This window comes from Spinacia oleracea, chromosome 5 (genome assembly GCF_020520425.1).
Source record: "Spinacia oleracea cultivar Varoflay chromosome 5, BTI_SOV_V1, whole genome shotgun sequence".
In the NCBI taxonomy this organism is placed as follows: domain Eukaryota; kingdom Viridiplantae; phylum Streptophyta; class Magnoliopsida; order Caryophyllales; family Amaranthaceae; genus Spinacia; species Spinacia oleracea.
In genome coordinates this window covers 29428082-29447877 of record NC_079491.1, presented here as the reverse complement: position 1 = coordinate 29447877, position 19796 = coordinate 29428082, and the positions used below count along the sequence as shown (strand labels likewise).

The following is a 19796-nucleotide window of genomic DNA, read 5'->3' as shown; positions in this document are numbered from 1 at the left end:
GCTTTCTTTTTCAAGCATTTATTTGGATCCACAAATTCTATGACATACCATGTACATATTATATTCCAACATTTGATTGAGGAATACGTTTTGTCATCCAATTGCCATATGTACCAATATGCAATCATTGCTTGAATTATAGACTTAAGCATTATGATTTTGCATGAGGTTTCAACACAATCCATGCCATGAATTTGCTTGTAACCTTTAGCAACTAATCTAGCTTTGTGTGTGAACACAATTCCATGTTTGATGGTTTTTATCCTTAAAACAAACTTGCAACCAATAGGTGTGAAACTATTCTTGCAAATCAACAAAATTTCAATTTTGTCATCAACACATTGAGTATGTTTTATGGCCTTTAACCAATTAAACATATAGTCTATATATGGCCTCTAACCATTTTAGGGAATCTGGGTTTCGTCATAGCTTTCTTACAAGTCACTTCTTTTAGTTTGACTGCAAGTTGTAGGTTTCTTTACTATCTAATAGAAGAATTGCATAGTTTCAGTGACTTGAACTCTATGCCTACTTGGGTATAGAACATCAAACAATAGAATATCAATAGCCACTTGAAAGTCCTTTGAATATTCTGTTCTCCTTGAAGCACTTGTAAAGTCTTCTAAGAGATGTCTATTCTTTAAAGCCACTTCTAAAGTCCTTAAAGAATAAGTTCGGATTTTCTGAAGCATTTCGAAAAGCCTCCGGAATGTCCGTTTATGTTTGTTGTTCGCCTCGAAGACTTTCGAGGTCTATTTTCTCCCACTTGTCATTTTGGAAACGAATCTCCAAAAGGACATTATTTCGAGCAACCAAACATTATGTTCTCAAAAATTCGTGGTAGAAACAATACCCTTGTGTCTCAATTGAATAAATCACAATGAAACATATATCTATACTTGGGCCTTAGTTTGTCGAATGACAAACACTAAGCTCCCACTGAGTTTAGGAACTCTCTAGATATATTTTATGAAAAGTTATTCTGAAATTACTTTTCAATAGCTTTGACGAATTTGGTTTAGTTTGGTGGTAGTTGAGCATTTTGTTTTAGAAATTAAAGGAAAAGTCTTTATGATCCATCATTGATCGAATCAAGTACTAATCGACTTCGATCATTCCAACTTAGATATGCCATATCTTATGGAGCTAGATTGTGAAATTACAACACACAATCATTGATGATCATATTTGGTCTCAAGTAATCATCAACATGATCTAACCTAGATCTTTATGATTTCTTGCCAAGTGGATTTTATACTTCTGAATCTTTGAACTAGCCAAACAGATTCAACTTATATCACATTTGAGTAAATAAACCTATATTCACTAAAATCCATGTGAAATAATAAAGTCATAAAACCTTTCTTTAGCTTTGAACTCTATCGTCTAGGCGTTCTAACAATAGTTCATATTCTTTGTTACTTTCAACAAGTAAGACTAGCTTTTCTTAAGTTGATCTAGAAATCAACCAACTTTCAAAAAGTCCATCAAAATAGAGCTTATGAATGTTAACTTGTTGATATGGTCTAAGCAACAATGCCAAAGATTAATGGAACTCAAATCAAGGGTTTGATTTGAACCTAGTAAAGTTTTTATTGTTAAAGAGTTGTTTGTTTTAATCAAGCATATTGACTCAACCCGTAATTGACCATTTCACTCAAATAAACAAACAAACATTGTTTTTGTTTTTCTTGAATGTGAGTCTTTCTGTGTTTGAAAAACAGAAATTTAGGTATGCTGATTATGGAACAAAATAGCCATTAAGTTCCAGCCTTTGAAAGGACTTAAAACAAACTAGATGACCCTACAACTAATGTAGCATTTCCATGCTTCATTTCCCACTTGTAGGTCATTAGTGTATCCTAGCTTCCATTGTTTGAGTTATTACCGAAGTAAGAACCTCAAGCGGTATATGATACCAAGGAAGTTTGATTGCTAGGTCACTTCTCTTTAAACATGAACTTATAGGTAGAAACGGAATCGTAAATTCCTTTCATTTGTTCCTCGTTTTCCTATTTCTTGTACCCTTTCTTATAGTCTTAAGAATTGAATTCTTTAGTGTTGACTTTTATACTTTGTTAGACATGTCCAATGTCACCCCAACAAGGTTCTTACCATTTAATTTATGTTGAATATTAAGTTTCAACTAGATGATCTTACCAGAAGCTTCTAAAGTTCTCTAAGCATCGATCTATTCGAATGTCTAGGGACTAGACTCATTCGAGAATTAAATGGACAAAGATATTAGGTTGTTAACCATTGGTAAAGCTGAGCGTATTAAACTCAATGCTTTATGATCTCAAAACTACAGTGTATTTTGAATTCACAAGCACCAATTGGTTTGCCATTCGACTTTGATGTTCGAAAACAACCATAAAAGTCGCTAAAAGAAACGTACATTTTAAATTGCTCATTTTCTCTCATTTCCGTGAATCGTTCTTGGATTCACTACCAATCGAGGAAATCTACTGTTACCTTTCTAAAAGGATTTATTGCAGTGCAAGATATTTAATTTTAAACAATAATTAAAACATACATTGAAGCATGCAAAGTCTAAATATTTATCATGAATAATAACTTGAAATTAAAGCAACCATGCAATTCAAACAAGTTATTAGCATTTTATTCGATTTTATTGTTCCGGCGGGTGTGAATAAATGATTCCAAGACCCTAAAACCATTGAAGAATTAAGCACAGTTTGTCGACTCAATTCTAAAACATTTTAGGTAAGCAAAAGCCTTTTGCTAATAGTCTAGAAACTACTCTTGGTTGATAGGTACGTCTAATTACTTATTAGGTAAACCTATCGATTTTGCCACGACATAAAAGGACTCCTTACTTATATAGTTGAGTTTCACTAAAACTAACATGTACTCACAATTATTTGTGTACCTTGCCCCTTTAGGACCAATAAGTAACACCTCGCTGAGCGAAAACTATTACTAGATTGATGTAAAGGATATCCAAGCAAGTGTATATTTTGGCATGGCACCTTTTAACTCAATTTTTAAGTTTGGAACTTAAGGCTCTTACTATGTTGGTTAGATTTTAAGTGAACTAAAATCCTTAATCATGCAACATAATCAAGCCACAATAATATGCATAATTAAGACATATTTAAAGTAATAAATAACTTAAAGCATGCATAAGATAAATGTGATCTAGTATGGCCCGACTTCATCTTGAAGCTTTGACTTCAAAGTCCGTCTTGAAAATCTCCGTGGGAGGCACCATTTTCTTCAAATAGGATAAGCTATAACTAATTACAACTATTTGATGGTTCGCAGACCATATTTGAATTGAAAAATAACTTTGGTACTTTAGACCAATTACATTCAAATTAATGGTACGCAGACCATATTTTCTATCCTATTTGGGCCATACTAGTCACTTCATAACCTGCAAAACAGTACATATACAATATATATATATATATACCATTCACCCATTCATTATCATGAATGGCCCACATAGCTGGTTAGTAAAACACATTATGCATCACGTAAACATTTGCAGCAATTAATCAAGGGCACCAATAATCTACCAATTATTCAGTCCTTATTAATTCTAATCAAGTTGTTTTAACCTTAAGGATTTGTAGACCTAATCAAGAGTTTTATGACTAAAAGGGCTCCCACTTAAACCAATAAATTCATATGCTTTACTAATTTTAAACATAAAAATGTATTTCTAGTCTAACCGGAAACATACAAATTTAATTAAAATTTAAAGCTCATATAAATTTATAATTGAATCCAAAAAGTTTAATTTAATTTCAGTCGTATTTAAATTAATTCATGATTTTAATTTTTTTTAGTAAAATAATTAGAATAAATAAAATTTATTATAATTATAATATTCAAAATTAAAATCCAATAAAATAATTTAAATTATTAATTTTAAAATTAATTAAAATTACGTAAACTGAAAAATTTCAAATTAAACATTCAAAACGATCTAATCGCAACGCAAACACCCTACGCATTGCACGCCCATGGGCCGCACGCACACAGCCATTGCTGGCCATGTGCGCGCAGCCTATGCGCTCGTCGCATAGCTGCTGCATCTCCATCGCAAGCCATCGCACGCTGTGGTGCTCGCTGTGCGCGCGCCAGCGCTCGACGCACGCGAGCCATCGCTCGCTGTGCGCGCTCGCCAGCGCACGCTGCGCTCGCTCCATCGCTCGCTGTGCGCGCGAGCCATTGCTCGCTGTGCGCGCGAGCCATCGCTCGCTTGTGCGCGCGAGCCATCGCTCGCTTGTGCGCGCGAGCCATCGCTCGCTGAGCGCGCGAGCAATTGCGCGCGTTCAACGCTGGGCGCAGCGCTCGTGGCACGCGAGCTAGCGCTCGCTGCGCGCTCGCTGCGCGCGCTTGCGCGAGGCAGTGCGCGTCGTGGCGCAGCTCGCTTGCTGCCCACACGCGACTGCCTTGGCTTGCCTTTCGCCCATGCCCATTTGTTCATAGCTCGTGGCCCACGACACAAGGCAGGGCTGCTGCCTTGTACTCGTGCACCATGCCCTTGCTCATTGCATTCGTGCCGCACGGGCGACGAGCTCCCTTGCTCGTCGTCGTATGCCCGCACTATACAACACCCCTTAAGGGTAACACGAAGCGTCTATTGCTTTGTGCGTGCAAGTTATATGAACGAATCGCATAAAAATTAAAATTTATATTTAAAATTAATGACAAATTAATAAATAATATTAATTTCATAATTTTAGGGCAAAAAATCGAAAATTTATTATCCAATTGATTTCCGATTATTATGGATTCAAGTCTAGGTCATAAAAATTTAAAATTTATCATAAATTTACAATTTTTTATGGTGGTTTTTAATCATAGGTATCTAATTAAATTATAATTAATTATGAAAATCAAATTAATTCTAAATTATTCTAATTTTCAACAAATTAATCATAATTACAAATTAGATTGCATAATTAACAAGGCTAGGCATTCAAACTTGTTAAACATATACAGTAGGTCAATCAAAAATTCAAGATTTATCAACAAGAATCGCAAATATTTAATTTTAACATCTTAAATTTACGAAATTTTGCATTCGAAAAACTAAAACCTTCGAAAAGTCATAGTTAGGCTTCGAATTTGAGAATTCTGGGTTCGGCAGAAATAGACTATTTTTGTCAAAATTTTAGAATGCCTTTTACATGCGGAATTGACACAAAAATCACTCGATTTGGATGAGTAACGAAGAAACTGCCGAAAAACTGCGTACGTATAATTAAATAAACGCAATTTGCAATTAATTAACAATTACGAAAATTAATCACCCCTTTTAATTCTTGCAAATTTGTAATATTTAACCATGTTCATGCAATTTAGATTATGAAAATAATAAGGGGCTCGTGATACCACTGTTAGGTTATGATACATATGATATTACATAAATCATGCGGAAACAACCATTAACCCAGGAATACATATTATTTACACATAATCATATAGCATAATTTAGATGCATACTCTTTGTTGCGTGCCTTCCCTAGCTGCGCCCGAACCGAACAAGAACAATTCTTTAGGACTCCAAGTGTCGTCCCTCCGTAGATAGTCCACAGCACGTCCGGATCCGCCTTAAGATTGACCAACTAGAATCGCCCTTAAGGTACTAGAATTTTCGGCACTCTTAGGTAAGAAATATGGCTGAATTTTTCTCTCAAAACTCACTTTGAATACTTGAATTAATCTCTGAAAATATGTGACCCTAGGCACGTATTTATAGAGTTATGGAAAGGGAATTGGAATCCTAGTAGGATACGAATTAATTAAACTTAGAATCCTACAAGAACTCTAATTAATTAATTTATCCTTTTAGGAATAGGAATTTAATCATATACTAATTCTAATAGTTTTAGGAATCATGCATGAACACAAACTCACACACACACGGCAGCCACAAGGGCCGCCCATGCGCGTGCGTGCGAGCAGCAGCCCACGCAGCCGTGGCCTTGGCGCGCGCTGGGCCTGCCTTGCGGTAGGCCTGGGCGCTGCCTTGGCTGGGCTTGTGGTGCGCGTTTGGCTTGCTGGGCGATGGCCCGACTTCGTGCTGGGCCTTCGTCCGGCAGGCCTCGTCCGATGCTAATTCGTACGATACGATTCCGATTAAATTCCCGGTTCCGGAATTCATTTCCGATACGAACAATATTTAATATTTCCGATTCCGGAATCAATTTCCGTTTCGAACAAATATTTAATATTTCCGTTTCCGGAATTATTTTCCGATTCCGATAATATTTCCGATTCTAACAATATTTCCGTTTCCGGCAATATTTCCGATTCTGGTAATATTTCCATTTCCGATAATATTTTCCGATACGTACCATGTTTCCGTTTCCGGCAACATCTACGACTTGGATAATATTTATATTTCCGATACGATCCATATTTCCGTTTCCGGCAATATCATCGTTTCCGGAGTATTCATTTCTTGCCTGTGACGATCTCAGCTCCCACTGAAACCAAGATCCGTCGATTCCGAATATCCATAGATGGAGTATCTAATGCCATTAAATACTTGATCCGTTTACGTACTATTTGTGTGACCCTACGGGTTCAGTCAAGAGTAAGCTGTGGATTAATATCATTAATTCCACTTGAACTGAAGCGGCCTCTAGCTAGGCATTCAGCTCACTTGATCTCACTGAATTATTAACTTGTTAATTAATACTGAACCGCATTTATTAGACTTAACATAGAATGCATACTTGGACCAAGGGCATTATTTCCTTCACTTTGGAATGGCGCAATAACTAGAGAGTTTTGTCCGTCTAGGGGTATTCGTCAAGGAGACCCTCTTTCTTCCTACATTTTTGTGTTGTGTCTGGATAGGCTTTCCATGCTTATTCAAAATGAGGTCGACTTAGGTCATTGGAAGCCGATTACTCTTTCTAGGACGGTTAAAATTTCTCATGTTTTTTATGCGGATGATGTTTTCCTTTTTGGGCATGCAACGCCTCAAAACATGGGGAGTATGCTTGAGGTTCTTAAGGGGTTTGGGGAGATATCGGGGTTGAGAATTAATTTGAAAAAGTCCAGTTTAATATTTCCAACTCACATGTCTCATGTTGTTCGGAATTCTATTGCAAATCCCCATGGTCTGAAAGTGACTTCTTCCTTCGGCAAGTATTTAGGGGTAGATATTAGGCCGAATAAATTGAAGATCGCTAATTTTGTGGGCTTGCTAGATAAAACTATGGATAGGATTAAAGGTTGGCAAGCAAAGTTATTAAATATGGCGGGGCGGTGCACTTTACTCAAATCGGTGCTTAATACTTATCCCCTTTACAATATGCAAACCTCTTTGTTGCCGGTTCGGGTTATAAATAGTTTAGAGAAATCAAGTAGGAAATTTTTGTGGAATAAGGTGGATAGGTCTAGGTTTATGGTTCGTACGAGTTGGGCTAATGTTACTAAGCCTCTTTCGATGGGAGGGTTGGGAATAAGACGACTAAAAGAGTGGAATTTAGCTTTTATGGCCAAATTGGGATGGAAAATGCTTACATGTTCGGGAAAGATTTGGGTTAGACTTTTTAATGAGAAATATCTTAGAAGGGGTAATTTTCTCGACTGTATTCCAGGGTCGCACCATTCCCCCATGTGGAGGGATATTCTTAAGGGTCGTTCTTTGCTTCAAAAGGGGCTTATAGTGGGTATTGGGAATGGTCGTTCTACGTCACTTTGGTATCATCATTGGGTAGGATCGGCACCGCTGTACAAGTTGATAAATAAGGATATTCCGGACCGTATAGCGCACTTCTTAGTCAGTGATATTATTCGACATGGGACATGGGATTTCACTAAAGTGTCTCATTTCATACCACCTGATATTTGTGATATGATTAGGCTGGTCCCTTTAGCCACTTGTTCCAATGTGGAGGATTTCACTAGATGGGTTTATACTAAGAATGGTGTTTTCACAATTAAGTCTGCTCATTTCCTTCAGCTTCAGAATAATGACACTCATACCCAGCTTTCGCAACTCTTTCAATGGAAGTCTATTTGGAGAATTAAAGTTCCTTTTAAGTATAAAATGCTTTTGTGGAATGCTTGTCATGAGATTTTGCCGGTGGCTGAGATGTTGCATTTGAAGCTGGATTATATCTCTCCCAATTGCACTCGTTGCAATTTAGTGGCTGAAAATCACATCCATTTATTTAGGGATTGTGGGGATTCTAGTATTTTGTGGAATTATATTTTTACTCGTCTCCTTCCAAATCACAGGATTCAGTTGCACACTTTTTTCAGCTTGGGATGGGGGGATTGGTTATGGTTTAATTTGAATCAAGGGTCTGCTTGGTCGATCATTTTTTGTGTTGCTCTATGGCACATATGGAAGGCTCGCAATAGGGCTGTCTTTGATCATAAAATGTTTAAGTCGTTCTCGGTTTATAATGCATTCTATGTGGATTTACTGGATACTAACAAAGCACTGCAGGGTAAAGGGAAAGCACAGGTGAGCAAGCGCGACCAAATTTGGAGGCCCCCAGCGTATGAGTTCTTGAAATTAAATACAGATGGTAGTTGGAAGGCAAAGAACGAGGCAGGTGGAGGAGGGGTTTTTCGCGGAGCCACAGGCAAATGGTATATGGGTTATGCTAGTAAGTTCAATGCGATTACCCCTCTAGCAGCGGAGTTGTATGCGGTTCGGGAAGGGCTCATTATGGCAGCTGATTTTGGTATTCAGAATTTGGAATTGGAAACGGATGCGCAGCTCTTAGCCAACATGCTTGACTCTGCCAGTGAATCGTATCATGATGAGTTGAGACCGGTTCTGGTCGATGTGGCAGGGTTAATGGCGAAGTTCAATGTTGTCGTGGTCAAGCACATCCCCAAAGCCAAAAACAAGGTGGCTCATTCGTTAGCATGCTTTGCGGTCGAGATGGCAGTGGGGCACAAAGTTTTTTTTAACCCCTCCACCATTTGCAACTATGGCGTATGAGGGAGAATTGCAGAAACTGGATGATGTAGAGAAGTTGCATTTGTTGAACGCCACAAGCTCCACTACACCTATTGACTTGGAGGCTCCTCCTGAGGAGGATGAGGGTGATGTGGTGTCCACCTCAATCATGTTTGGCACGATTCCGGCGACGGTTATCACGACGATTCCTGTTCGCAGCGCCACCGCGAATGTGGAGCACAGGGAGAAGCAGGTGGGTGATGGCGCAGCAGGAGCAGGCGCGACTTAAGCCGGGTGGTGGTTGGGTTTGGTTCCCCCAGCATAATTGTATTTCTCGAAGGGTTGTAAGCTGTGATGGGAATATTTTGGTACCTTTTGTTGTATAGCCTTTTGAGCCTTCGTAGGTTTGATTGTAACGTCATTCCGTCGGGATGTAAGTTTTTGGATCACCCGACGGTTGTTGTAGAACCTGCTTTCTAATATAATATAATCCCAGTTATGCGTTAAAAAAAAAGGTTATGCTCCGTTTTTAATAAAATATTTAAAAGATATTTTTTAACCATATAAGATAAAATCAAGTTTTGCTATATATCTTTAGAAAAATTGAGGGCATGGTAAAAAAAATTATTTTGTATGCAAGTTTATAATCCTTATCACATTTGCCAACGCTATACGTTGTTACTACCTATACTAATATTTTATATGCCGATTGTCATCTTTTTAAAACTCAAATTCATTTTCATTTTAAAATAAATATATTATTTGACTCTTCTTAAATTATAAATAAAAATTTCTTTGCATAACATCAAGTTTTAGGGAAAAGGGAGAGAGAAGGAAGAAGGAGATAGTGAAGTTCGTCACATGGGAGGAAAGGACGAACGAGAATTGAGCTCTATTTTTCTCAATATTACAACATTGCCATTAATGATACACACATTAGTAGAAAAAAGCTCAAATGATGATCATTTAGTATAAAAAAAACAACACTTGAGGGCACTAAAAACCAAATTAAAAAGACATTTTCACCAATACTATTTTGAATAGAAACAAGTAACACTTGAGTTCAAGCGCTACTTTGAACTCAAGTGTTTCTTGTTTAATTCAAAGCAACACAAAACTAAAACTCACATTTTTTTTTTCACAACACTTACCCTCTTCAACATTTTTATTTTCCCCCTCCCCGATCTCCATTTTTCACAATACTCACACTCTTGAACATTTTCATAACTTTCTGCTCCTCTAAAGTCTGAACTTTGCTGCCACGTCGTGTCGCTGCTCTTCCTCCTCCTCCACCCGCGCAACGTTAATTTTGTAGGAGATATGACTAATAGTAGATGAAATTAGAATGACTTATCTGAAATTATATTGTGGCGTGACACCAATCACTACTCTAAAGTTGAATTTTCCCCGCTACACAACACTCATGACAATCAACCCCCAGGGTTACACGACTCTGCATTTCGGTGTGGACGGATACGAAGATTGAGAACACTCTTGAACAATGTCCAGAACAATGGAGGGTTTGTGTTTTCATTTTTATAGAGGATGAATATGTAAATTTTTTGTGCCTTTAGAGGAAGAATCAATAGCCTTTAAATAGGCCGAAAAGATTAATCAAGAATGAAAGGTTATTAATTGGTCATCAATTAAGCCATAAAATGGAGGAAACACTTAAGGTAATTTAATTTATACCAGTCAACAAATCAATTGATTGATGTTACACAATCAATCTAATAATAAAGCTCCAAGGGTATGTTCACATGCAACTATATCATAACCGCTCCTCTCTCTCTCTCTCTCTCTCTCTCTCTCTCTCTCTCTCTCTCTCTCTCTCCTTTTTCTCTCTTCTCTCTCATCTTTTAGGGTTTCAGTTTTCTTGGCCGTTTTTGCCGAAAGTAGGTTAATTTCTTCGAAAATTAGACTATTTTCGACCCTTCTTCTTGCTTTTCATTGTTTTCTCTTCATGTTTTGTCTTGTTTTGGTTTCTTTTCTGTTGATTTGTTCTCAATTTATTCTTGGGTTGTTCCCAATTTATTTGGGTTTTTCCTAGAGTTTTCTAGGTTCTTGATTTTCATCCATGGATGGTAATTTTTTTAGGGTTTCAATAATTGGGAAGGAGATTTGGATTCATACAGGTTTAGGGTTTATCATCAACTCGTCGATCAGAACAATTCGTGCGCAGATTGCGAAGAGCTCTACTTGGAAAGATGCAAAATCATCAAAAAGCACTGCTCGCGTCAAGCTAGAACCGGTGGAGTACGAGATGTGCTTTAGGATGCAGAATAGTAATTGTTTTGATTGTAACAGTTATGTATTTTCTTTGAATATGTGGTATGCAGATATATTTTATCTTATATTTGTCGTAGGGTTGATTATTAATGATATTGTTCTTCCCTATAGATGCCTACATTTGTCCCTACGCCCGAAGCGGTGTGTTTGATGATGAAACCAAACAATGCTTCACTAAGATTTCCTAAACGTGACGAACAACATGTGACTGACTAACAATCCCAACCCAAACCAAACCCCTAAGCTTGAGTATTGGCCGAAGCTTTTCTCTCTGTCCCGCATTCTCATTCGTCTGCCGTATTAACACACTGTTAACTAGACATTGCTCGCACGATTGCCCAGTTCAGTCCAGACGTTGTTGAAGTTCTGACCCAATCTCTAGCCTAAACACACAAAACTCTAAAAGAATCCACCCCGCAGTCAGTCAGTTACCGGAAGGTTCCAAAGTTAAAAGGAAAGTTAGAAAAGTCATGTGGTTAGTGTTCTTGAGAACCGCAGTATAACCTACGTTGTACTGTAACCTGAAATCTACATTTTTACAGCTTTCATCACCATATAAATCTGCTCACTTAACCGCTTATTTAATCACGCCTAATAAGATAATCTTTGCACAAATCTGATTATTGCTAAGCTCCTTAAATCAATCTATATCACCGTTGTTTAGTAAATATATGTGCATTAAAATCAACTCATATTAGTAATGTAGCATAACGCATGTCCCTTTTGTCATCGCATTGAACTAGTAAGGACCGCCGCGTGGGCTAATACTGGACACTCCCCGTATTAATAAACGTCCTCTGAACTCTCAATCTCTATTCCAATGGATGTACGTTGAGCGATCTCCACAACAAGGATCACAAGGGAACCTATGGCCGTTGTGAGTCAAATATGTTTGCATTCCAGGCATATCACGATAATCGGATTTTGTCAGTTTTCTTCAATGTTGTTGTAAAACTGAATGGCGATTCCTACAGACTAGTAAAAAAGAGGCTAGCGCCCACAGTTAGTTCCTATTTACTTAATATGCTTGCCACGTCTAGAGGGGAAAAGTCGTGCGGGCCGTATACTCTTTTAGAGGCGCCCCGTCATATTTTTCGACCCCCTCACATTGGCGACTTAGAAGACCGGGCAATGGTCTTTACCGAAAAAGACTTGCCCAAAGAAGGAAGCGCCCATAACAAGGCGTTTTACTTGATAATCGGATGCAAAGGCCAAAATATCCCTCTCGGACTGGTAGACAACGGTTCAACCATAAACGTTTTCCAACTCCGCACAGCTCGATTCCTACCTAGGCCTAAATAAAAGACAGTGACTTTCAGCCATCTAAACAAGGAATAAGAGCCTATGAGAATTCGAAATGAACGGTACATGGCAAAGTCAAACTTGCAATCCCGACCGGGCCTGTAGGACGAATTACGGAATTTCAAGTAGTGGACATCAAACCCACGTTTAACCTCCTACTTGGACGCCCATGGCTCCATGACTTAGGAGGTGTAGCGTCAACTCTGCATCAAATGGTTAAGATGAATCATAACGGAGTGACAATAGTCATCCACGCCCCACCACTCGACATTAGTTGTTCTATGACTGAAGTCACGGGCAAAGGAGAAGACTTGTACGGTGTCCAAATGGAAGATACCGTCTTCACCATTGATGTATACGATCCAACACTCTTGGATCCTTGAGCATCAAAAAAAGACAGAGTCGAAGAAGAAGTGGAGGAGAAGTTGGTGAACTCAATCAGTTTGCATTTGGTGGTAGAAAATTTATCGATGAAAAGGGGCAAATAAGAACCATTAAGATGGAGAAAAGTTGCAGATGAGAGAGAAAGAAACATAGAGGAAAGCGGAACATAGAAGAAGAAAAACAATTCATCAATACTCATATTTTTTATTTGTTTATTTTTCGAATGATAATTTACTCCCGAACTGTGGCGTATTGATTAAATTTGTGCGGACGTGCAAGAGTCTCTTAATTAATATTACTTAGTTAGTGTTAGTTTAGATGAACAACACAAGAGGGGGGGTGAATTAGTGTTTGTAGATGTTGGATCTACTTTTTCGCGGAATTAAAAACATTAAGAGATTGCAAGAGAGATTTTAGCGTGGAAACCTCTCTACCCTAATAGAGAGGAAAAACCACGGCCCCGTAGGGACTTAAACCCTTTTACTAATTAGGAAAATCACAGTTCCCTAAACTCAACTCCCTTATGAACAGTCCCTCGACCGTTCCTTCTCAATGATCTCTCTAGAGATCTTCTCTCTCAATTCTTCAGCTCGACTCAAGCTGATTCTCTCAATTACAAGGTTCACTCAAACCCCTTCCCAACTCTCAAGTATAAAAGATAGAATAACAAATAGAATCTGAAATTCTGCTGGAGCAGGAACTACGTATGTGGAACAGGAACTGACGGTACTGACGTGGGTTATAATGTAGATTTAACTTAAGCACGTAACACCACTAAGTCAGACAATTTTCCTAGACTTATGAATGCAGTATATATAGTGATGCATGTTACCTATTAACCCTAGAAGATATATTTTATGTTTATCTTTTATTTAGGAATCCTAGACCTAATAGAACTCTATCATGATAGACTTTTATCCTAAAACTCTAACAAACATATGATCGAATAATAACTCTTTATGCAGTAGATATATTAATGAAAACTCTATCTAAACGACACTCCTTTCCTATCATGACTCTTAAATAAGATAAACGTTATTTAACCATTAACTAATGCAATCCTAATTACTATCAAACACATAATCCTAACTATACTAAAACTCCTTATAGTACATGACTTAGTATTATTATGTTTAGACTTCTATTAGGACATAAACTCTAAGGTAACGTGATCTAAATACTATACTCATGCAATCCTATATACTATGTGCAGACTAGGACCAGTACCCTCGTCATTGACACTGTTCCACGTACGTTGTTCCACCAGCTCCGAACATTCAGTTTCTAAGACAAATCTATTAAGCACACTAATGCTACTAGATTTTCTTCTCTTCTCTTTCTCTGTACTTGTACTCTTAATTCTCCTCGAGTCCAAGTTTCTCTTCTCTTGGATTCTCTAACTCTTGAATCCTCGTTCTTCCTGTAAGTCTTTGGGTCTTCTTCAAAGTCTTACCTACACACGTCATTTATCATTTCTTTGCATGCATAATAAACCACGTTAGATATTGAGTCAAGTATGATAGATATGCATAAATCATATATTATAATATTTGCTTGACTAAAATACACATAAGATAATATGGAATATAATATATTAATACATAAATAATATTCCTACCCTAATAAGAACTTTAATATGTATGGAAAATATTATGTGACTCAAATACCTAAAATACAGTGAATCTAAACAGTCCTATATTATGCATAATACTAATTATGAAAGCTTAAACTCTAAGCATTTAATCTTTCCTAAAATGCTTATGCAAACTAAAACTCTTAGACTCCTAAACCGTATACAATACATCATAATATATGATAAATGACACCAGCTATGATATGCATTCCTAGAAGACTCCTAATGCATATCTAACTATATGAAGAGTCCTAAGCACATACAACTATGTGTACTTATGATAGGATAATATGAGAGACCTAGACTAATGCAAAATCCTACGTCTAATAAACAACTTATCCCAATATGGACTATTACCTACAATATAACAAATATATTAGGATGCAAATATGAAAGTATTATATGCACTCCTAAGCTCTATTAACGCATACAAGTACATGTCGTACATGTGACTAGGAACATGAACAGTCAGACAACTAGGAACTCTGATACACAGTTTCTGATCTCTTTCTGGTTGTTCCTGCTGGACCATATAAAGTATCATTTCGTTCTTCCTTTGTCACTATACTTACCACATGAAAATGTAAATGTTAATTTGCATATAAACAATATAAACAACATGTATGACGTAGCCATCTTCACTTTAGTGAACAATAACTTCTTATTGCTCGTGTTACTTGTTTCTTGTTTCAATCATAACTTGTACATCCTGCGCGAATCTTAACACACATGTTAAATAGATAATCATCATTAGTTTACAATCATCAAAACCTCATTACTCAACAGTTAGTCTAAATTATTATTTCCCAAAAGTGAAGCATTAAGATTTTTTTTTTTCATGTTCATTTTTTGTTATCATCGTGTTCAATTTTAACTGTTTCACGACGTCGATAAAAACTCATATGCAGCCAGCTCTACATGCATATGTATGCAGCCAAAAATCTGGGCCACTCTCCGTTATTTTGCTTTTATGTGAACCAAACAAGCTTTTAGCCTGGCCCAAATCGACCATAATTTATACAATAAGATCCGATCCCAGATTATCCCTGCCAGCCTGCACTGGTCCCTTACTACATACAAACTGAGAATAACAAATTGCACTTAACTAAGAATTTCAACTACACCTTATGTTATTACTAATAGTATGCAGGAGCAGTGGTATAGGCCAGAATCACCAAAGCCATGGTAATGACTACTACATATAGACGAGCATAATTATTTAGTACCCTCGCCCATCCTCGACCCTTGGTTAACTGTTTTGGTTTGGAGCTCACCGTATTTTCACCTAAGCTTTCCTCCAACTCGTCCTTACAGGGGCTGAATCTTCTTAGTTTTCGTAGTCTTATTCTTCTATTCGCCGTTCCTTGAGAGGGGTGTACTCGTTGAACGTTGGACTGATGTGGAGGATTGTTGTGTAAGTGTGGCACAATGGGCACGGTCGTGTTATTGGTTACTATAGATTGAACACCAATTGTTGCAGGGGGTAGACATTCATCCAATTGAATGATACTATCATTCAATATCTCAGCAAATAAGTCATCTTCATTGCCAACATGCTGCATTCAATCACAATCAGCTATTTAGATACAAGCTTCTGAATGCAGCATGCAATTGATTGATTTGAAATACTTGCATATATTGATAGAGTATAAACTAATCTTGGGGCTTCAACCATCAGCTTAAGCTTTTGGTTGAAGCCCCAAGATTAGTTTTATACTCTATCAAACGCCAGCTGATGGTTGAAACCCCAAGATTAGTTTTATACTCTATCATATATGAGTGCATGCATGTATATAAACCAAAGTGTGTACACTCACGTTATTACTTGTAGACTCTGGTTGGATAATTTCATCTTTGGCCTTCCAATCCGACTGAGATGCAGAATCCATCTGCTCTACCGAATGAGAGTCATGACTGCTGCTGGACTTCTTAAAAGAACATTCAGCAACTAACTTGTCCCTGGCCGATGTATTGATGAGCTCCATAATACCACAGCCTGAGTAGGTCCCGCTACTAGCCATCAACGATGACGGATCTGGTGATTGAATCTCTCCATTTGGACCACCATTCATGGCTTGATAGTCAGATTTCCTCCTAAGGCGGCACACTACCAGCGCGTCCTATAGTACAACAATTAATGCAGTAAGATTTTTAATATAGCTAGCTAGTAGTGTAACACGATAATGAAGCTAGAAAAAAGAATAACCTGAGCCTTTCCAGACATACAATACTCGTGCATTATCCACTCAGTTCTCTCGCCTTTAGGTGCCCGGCCAATGTGGAATACCAAAGTCCGCTTTGTACCGATGACATTCGAACCAGATTTAACAGCACGCTCCTTGCCAGTAGCTTTCCAATAACCAATCTGAGTTGCCCTCTTACTTTGTGAACCATTTGGATACTTTTTACCACGAGGGGAGAAGAAAAACCACTCCTGATCTGAGTTGATGATAGCCTTGGCTGCCATAAGGGATAGTGTAACACTTAATAAATACGGATTATTTCAATAAACAGCCACACAATACACCAAGTGCTCCAAACAATAACTTGTTTTTGAGAAATAGTTAGTATTGAATTATTTGTAAAAATGGAGAGGTGTATTAACAAGTTAAGTGTGTTACGGAGTCCGTGTTGGAAATTCTAGTTGAGGAAAGCAAAGAAAATGAGTGAAAAAGTGTAGACCGGAAATTGTCCAACTATCGGTAGAAAACGGAAAAGGTTATATGTACACCTAGTGTACAAGATTCTCATCTACAATACCATTAATTTGTAGACACATCATCAAACTCACTAAAAAATGAGAAAAAAAGATAATAAATATGTCATTTCAACCAATAGAAAAGCATGGTGTACAATATACCTTATACTAGGTGTACATGCAGTAGAAAACCATCACTTTCCTTTATTGGTGTACTATTATTTATCAAAGTAAAGAGAGTGGCGCGGTCTTGGTGGACATAAACAGCGCGCCTATAGGCCGGCCAGTACCCAGCCACTTTCATAGCTTCCAAGAAAAAATCAACACTAAAATAACTCGGTTTTGGACAATTGTTGATTCGATTTGTTCATCAACGATATAAGTTGTTCTAATTTTATTATTATAGCAACACAGAGTAAAAATTGAAACCAAATTAAGGTGCTTTATCTACCTGTAGAAATTAGGTAGCTTTATGGTCTCCTGAAATTTCGTAATATTAATCTCCAAGAACCAAGATATTCGTTACTTCTCATTCAAGTGCTTCTAACTTGTCTAACAAATTAAGGAAAGCTATTCCTTGCTCTGTTCCGTATCAACCACCACAGCTAGTTTTTTCTAATTACCAAAAAAAAAACTAACTATTTTCTAATTTATGAAGTACTCTGTACTCCATATAAGCTAGGTAGGGGGGAACTACTCCGTAGCACATAATCAAAGTAGAATTATAAAAATAAAAAAAAAAAAAAGGGTAAGGAAGAACATACAAGGCAGGTCCCAGGGCTCGAACTTGCAGATGTCAACTTCAGGGATGACTTCAACACATTTGTCAAAGCCATCCAACTTCTTCTTGAGATAATACAATATTAATTCTTCGTCTGTTGGACTAAATCTAAACCCTGGAAACATTGACGATGCGGCTATTGACCTCTCTGCCTCCTTCGATATTGATGTATTATTGCCAATATTGCCATTATCAACACCATCCATTTAGATTGATTGAGTGATTGATTATATATGCTAGCTTATTCCTTATATATGCTTACTTATGATCTGAGAGAAAGAGCTGGAGAATCTTTTGAGGATGCTTAACTTTGGTTCTGTGTGATTGCGGAGGAGTACTCGTATTGATCAAGTATTCAAACTATTTGGGGATTTGTTTTTTTTATTTTTTAATTTAAATTAATATTAATATTTTCTGCAGCTGCCCCCCTGCCGTTTCAACTTTCAAGTTATGTAGATAGCCGCCTTACCTTGGGGTTCTACAGTATCTGATTTACTTTTCACTTTTCACTTTTCAGGTGTTCATTTGGAAAGGCGATTGCTGACGTCATTAAAAATTACTATGAGTTGCCGCCGTTGGAAATTTCCAATTACGAGTAGATAGATGGGAATTGAGAAGGGCTTCGTTTATCACTTCCTCTCTCTTGTTCTATATTTGTTGCGCCTTTCTACGTGTCCACCTCTCCACGCCCATCTCCATCTCCATCTCCATCAGCTTAGTCTCCTCCTTTTGTGACATTTGGAATTCTGGAAACCCAGATGTCCAACGGGATAACCAGGATCCCTATTATTCTACTCCGTATTTTATTACACCATCCATCCTTAAGTATGGGAGTATGAAGCCCACTAGGGGAAACAGGGTTAGACGGTAAACCGTGTTTACTGAACTAACCGTGTTTGTCACAAGGATAGAGTTAAATTGGCTTTTATCACTAACCAAATTTCACTAATTATTTTTACCATTTAACAAAATACGGAGTAGAAATTGTATTTTAAAATTCATATCTATTACAAATCTGTAAAAGAATTTAACAGACTACCTCTATCAAATCTTAGAGTTTTATCCTAAACTAATTGGTAATAACTAATAAGTGCAACAACTCAACGATCACATGTTAGTGTATTTATCCTCTTAATAGAAATAGCTGGGAAATTGGACAGGATGCAAGTTGCCCCTGCAGTAAGGCTGATTGTTGGCAATATGGTATAATTGGAATTTGGAATTTGGAATTTGGAATAGTGTGGTGGTTACCGAACAAATTAAAATAAAAGGTTGTCCGAAGAAAGTGGTGCAATGAATTGGAACCAGGCCCGTGGATAAACTCATACACATTCTGAGTCTGTTATTCTGCTCGAGAGTCATAGGGTGCGTTCTGTTCAACTTATTTGACCTGAATTTATCTGAACTTATCAGATCTTATCTGAACTTATCAGATCTTATCTGAACTTATCTGAACTTATCCGATCTGAACTTCTGAACTTATTTAAACTTATTGGAACTTCTTGAAATTATTATTAATAATAAATGATAAATAATAAATGATAAATACAAACTTTTTTATAAGGCCGTCTTACACAAAAGACCACCTTGTTATCATATAAGTTAAGCAATAGAACCAATTAGTTAAGCACTGAAACCAATTAGTTAAGCAATTGAATCAATTAATTTATCAATTGTAACCAATTAGTTAAGAAATAGAACCAATTAGTTAAGAAATCAAAGTGGTCTTTCCTGTAAGGCGGTCTTACACAAAAGTTGCCGAATGATAAATGATACTCCCTCCGTTTCAAAATGT

At 37.3% G+C, this 19796-nt stretch overlaps 1 protein-coding gene across 1 annotated transcript; it reads right to left on the bottom strand.

Moving 5' to 3' along the window:
- Nucleotides 1-15441: 15441 nt before the first annotated feature.
- Nucleotides 15442-18772, bottom strand: LOC110798803 (NAC domain-containing protein 89). Its single transcript, XM_022003994.2, has 4 exons — nucleotides 17985-18772; nucleotides 16729-16982; nucleotides 16340-16642; nucleotides 15442-16078 (listed from the first exon to the last, which is right to left on the bottom strand). Exons 1-4 carry the CDS (start codon nucleotides 18205-18207, stop codon nucleotides 15659-15661), a joined length of 1200 nt encoding a protein of 399 aa, XP_021859686.1. The 5' UTR covers nucleotides 18208-18772; the 3' UTR covers nucleotides 15442-15658.
- Nucleotides 18773-19796: the final 1024 nt, after the last annotated feature.

Coding starts and splice junctions, on each gene's coding strand:
- LOC110798803 (XM_022003994.2), bottom strand. CDS start 18,207: ATGGATGGTGTTGATAATGGCAATATTGGCAATAATACATCAATATCG. Junction 16,983..17,984: donor CGAGCCCTGGGACCTGCCTT/GTATGTTCTTCC, acceptor CCCTTATGGCAG/CCAAGGCTATCATCAACTCA. Junction 16,079..16,339: donor CAGAGTCTACAAGTAATAAC/GTGAGTGTACAC, acceptor GATTGAATGCAG/CATGTTGGCAATGAAGATGA.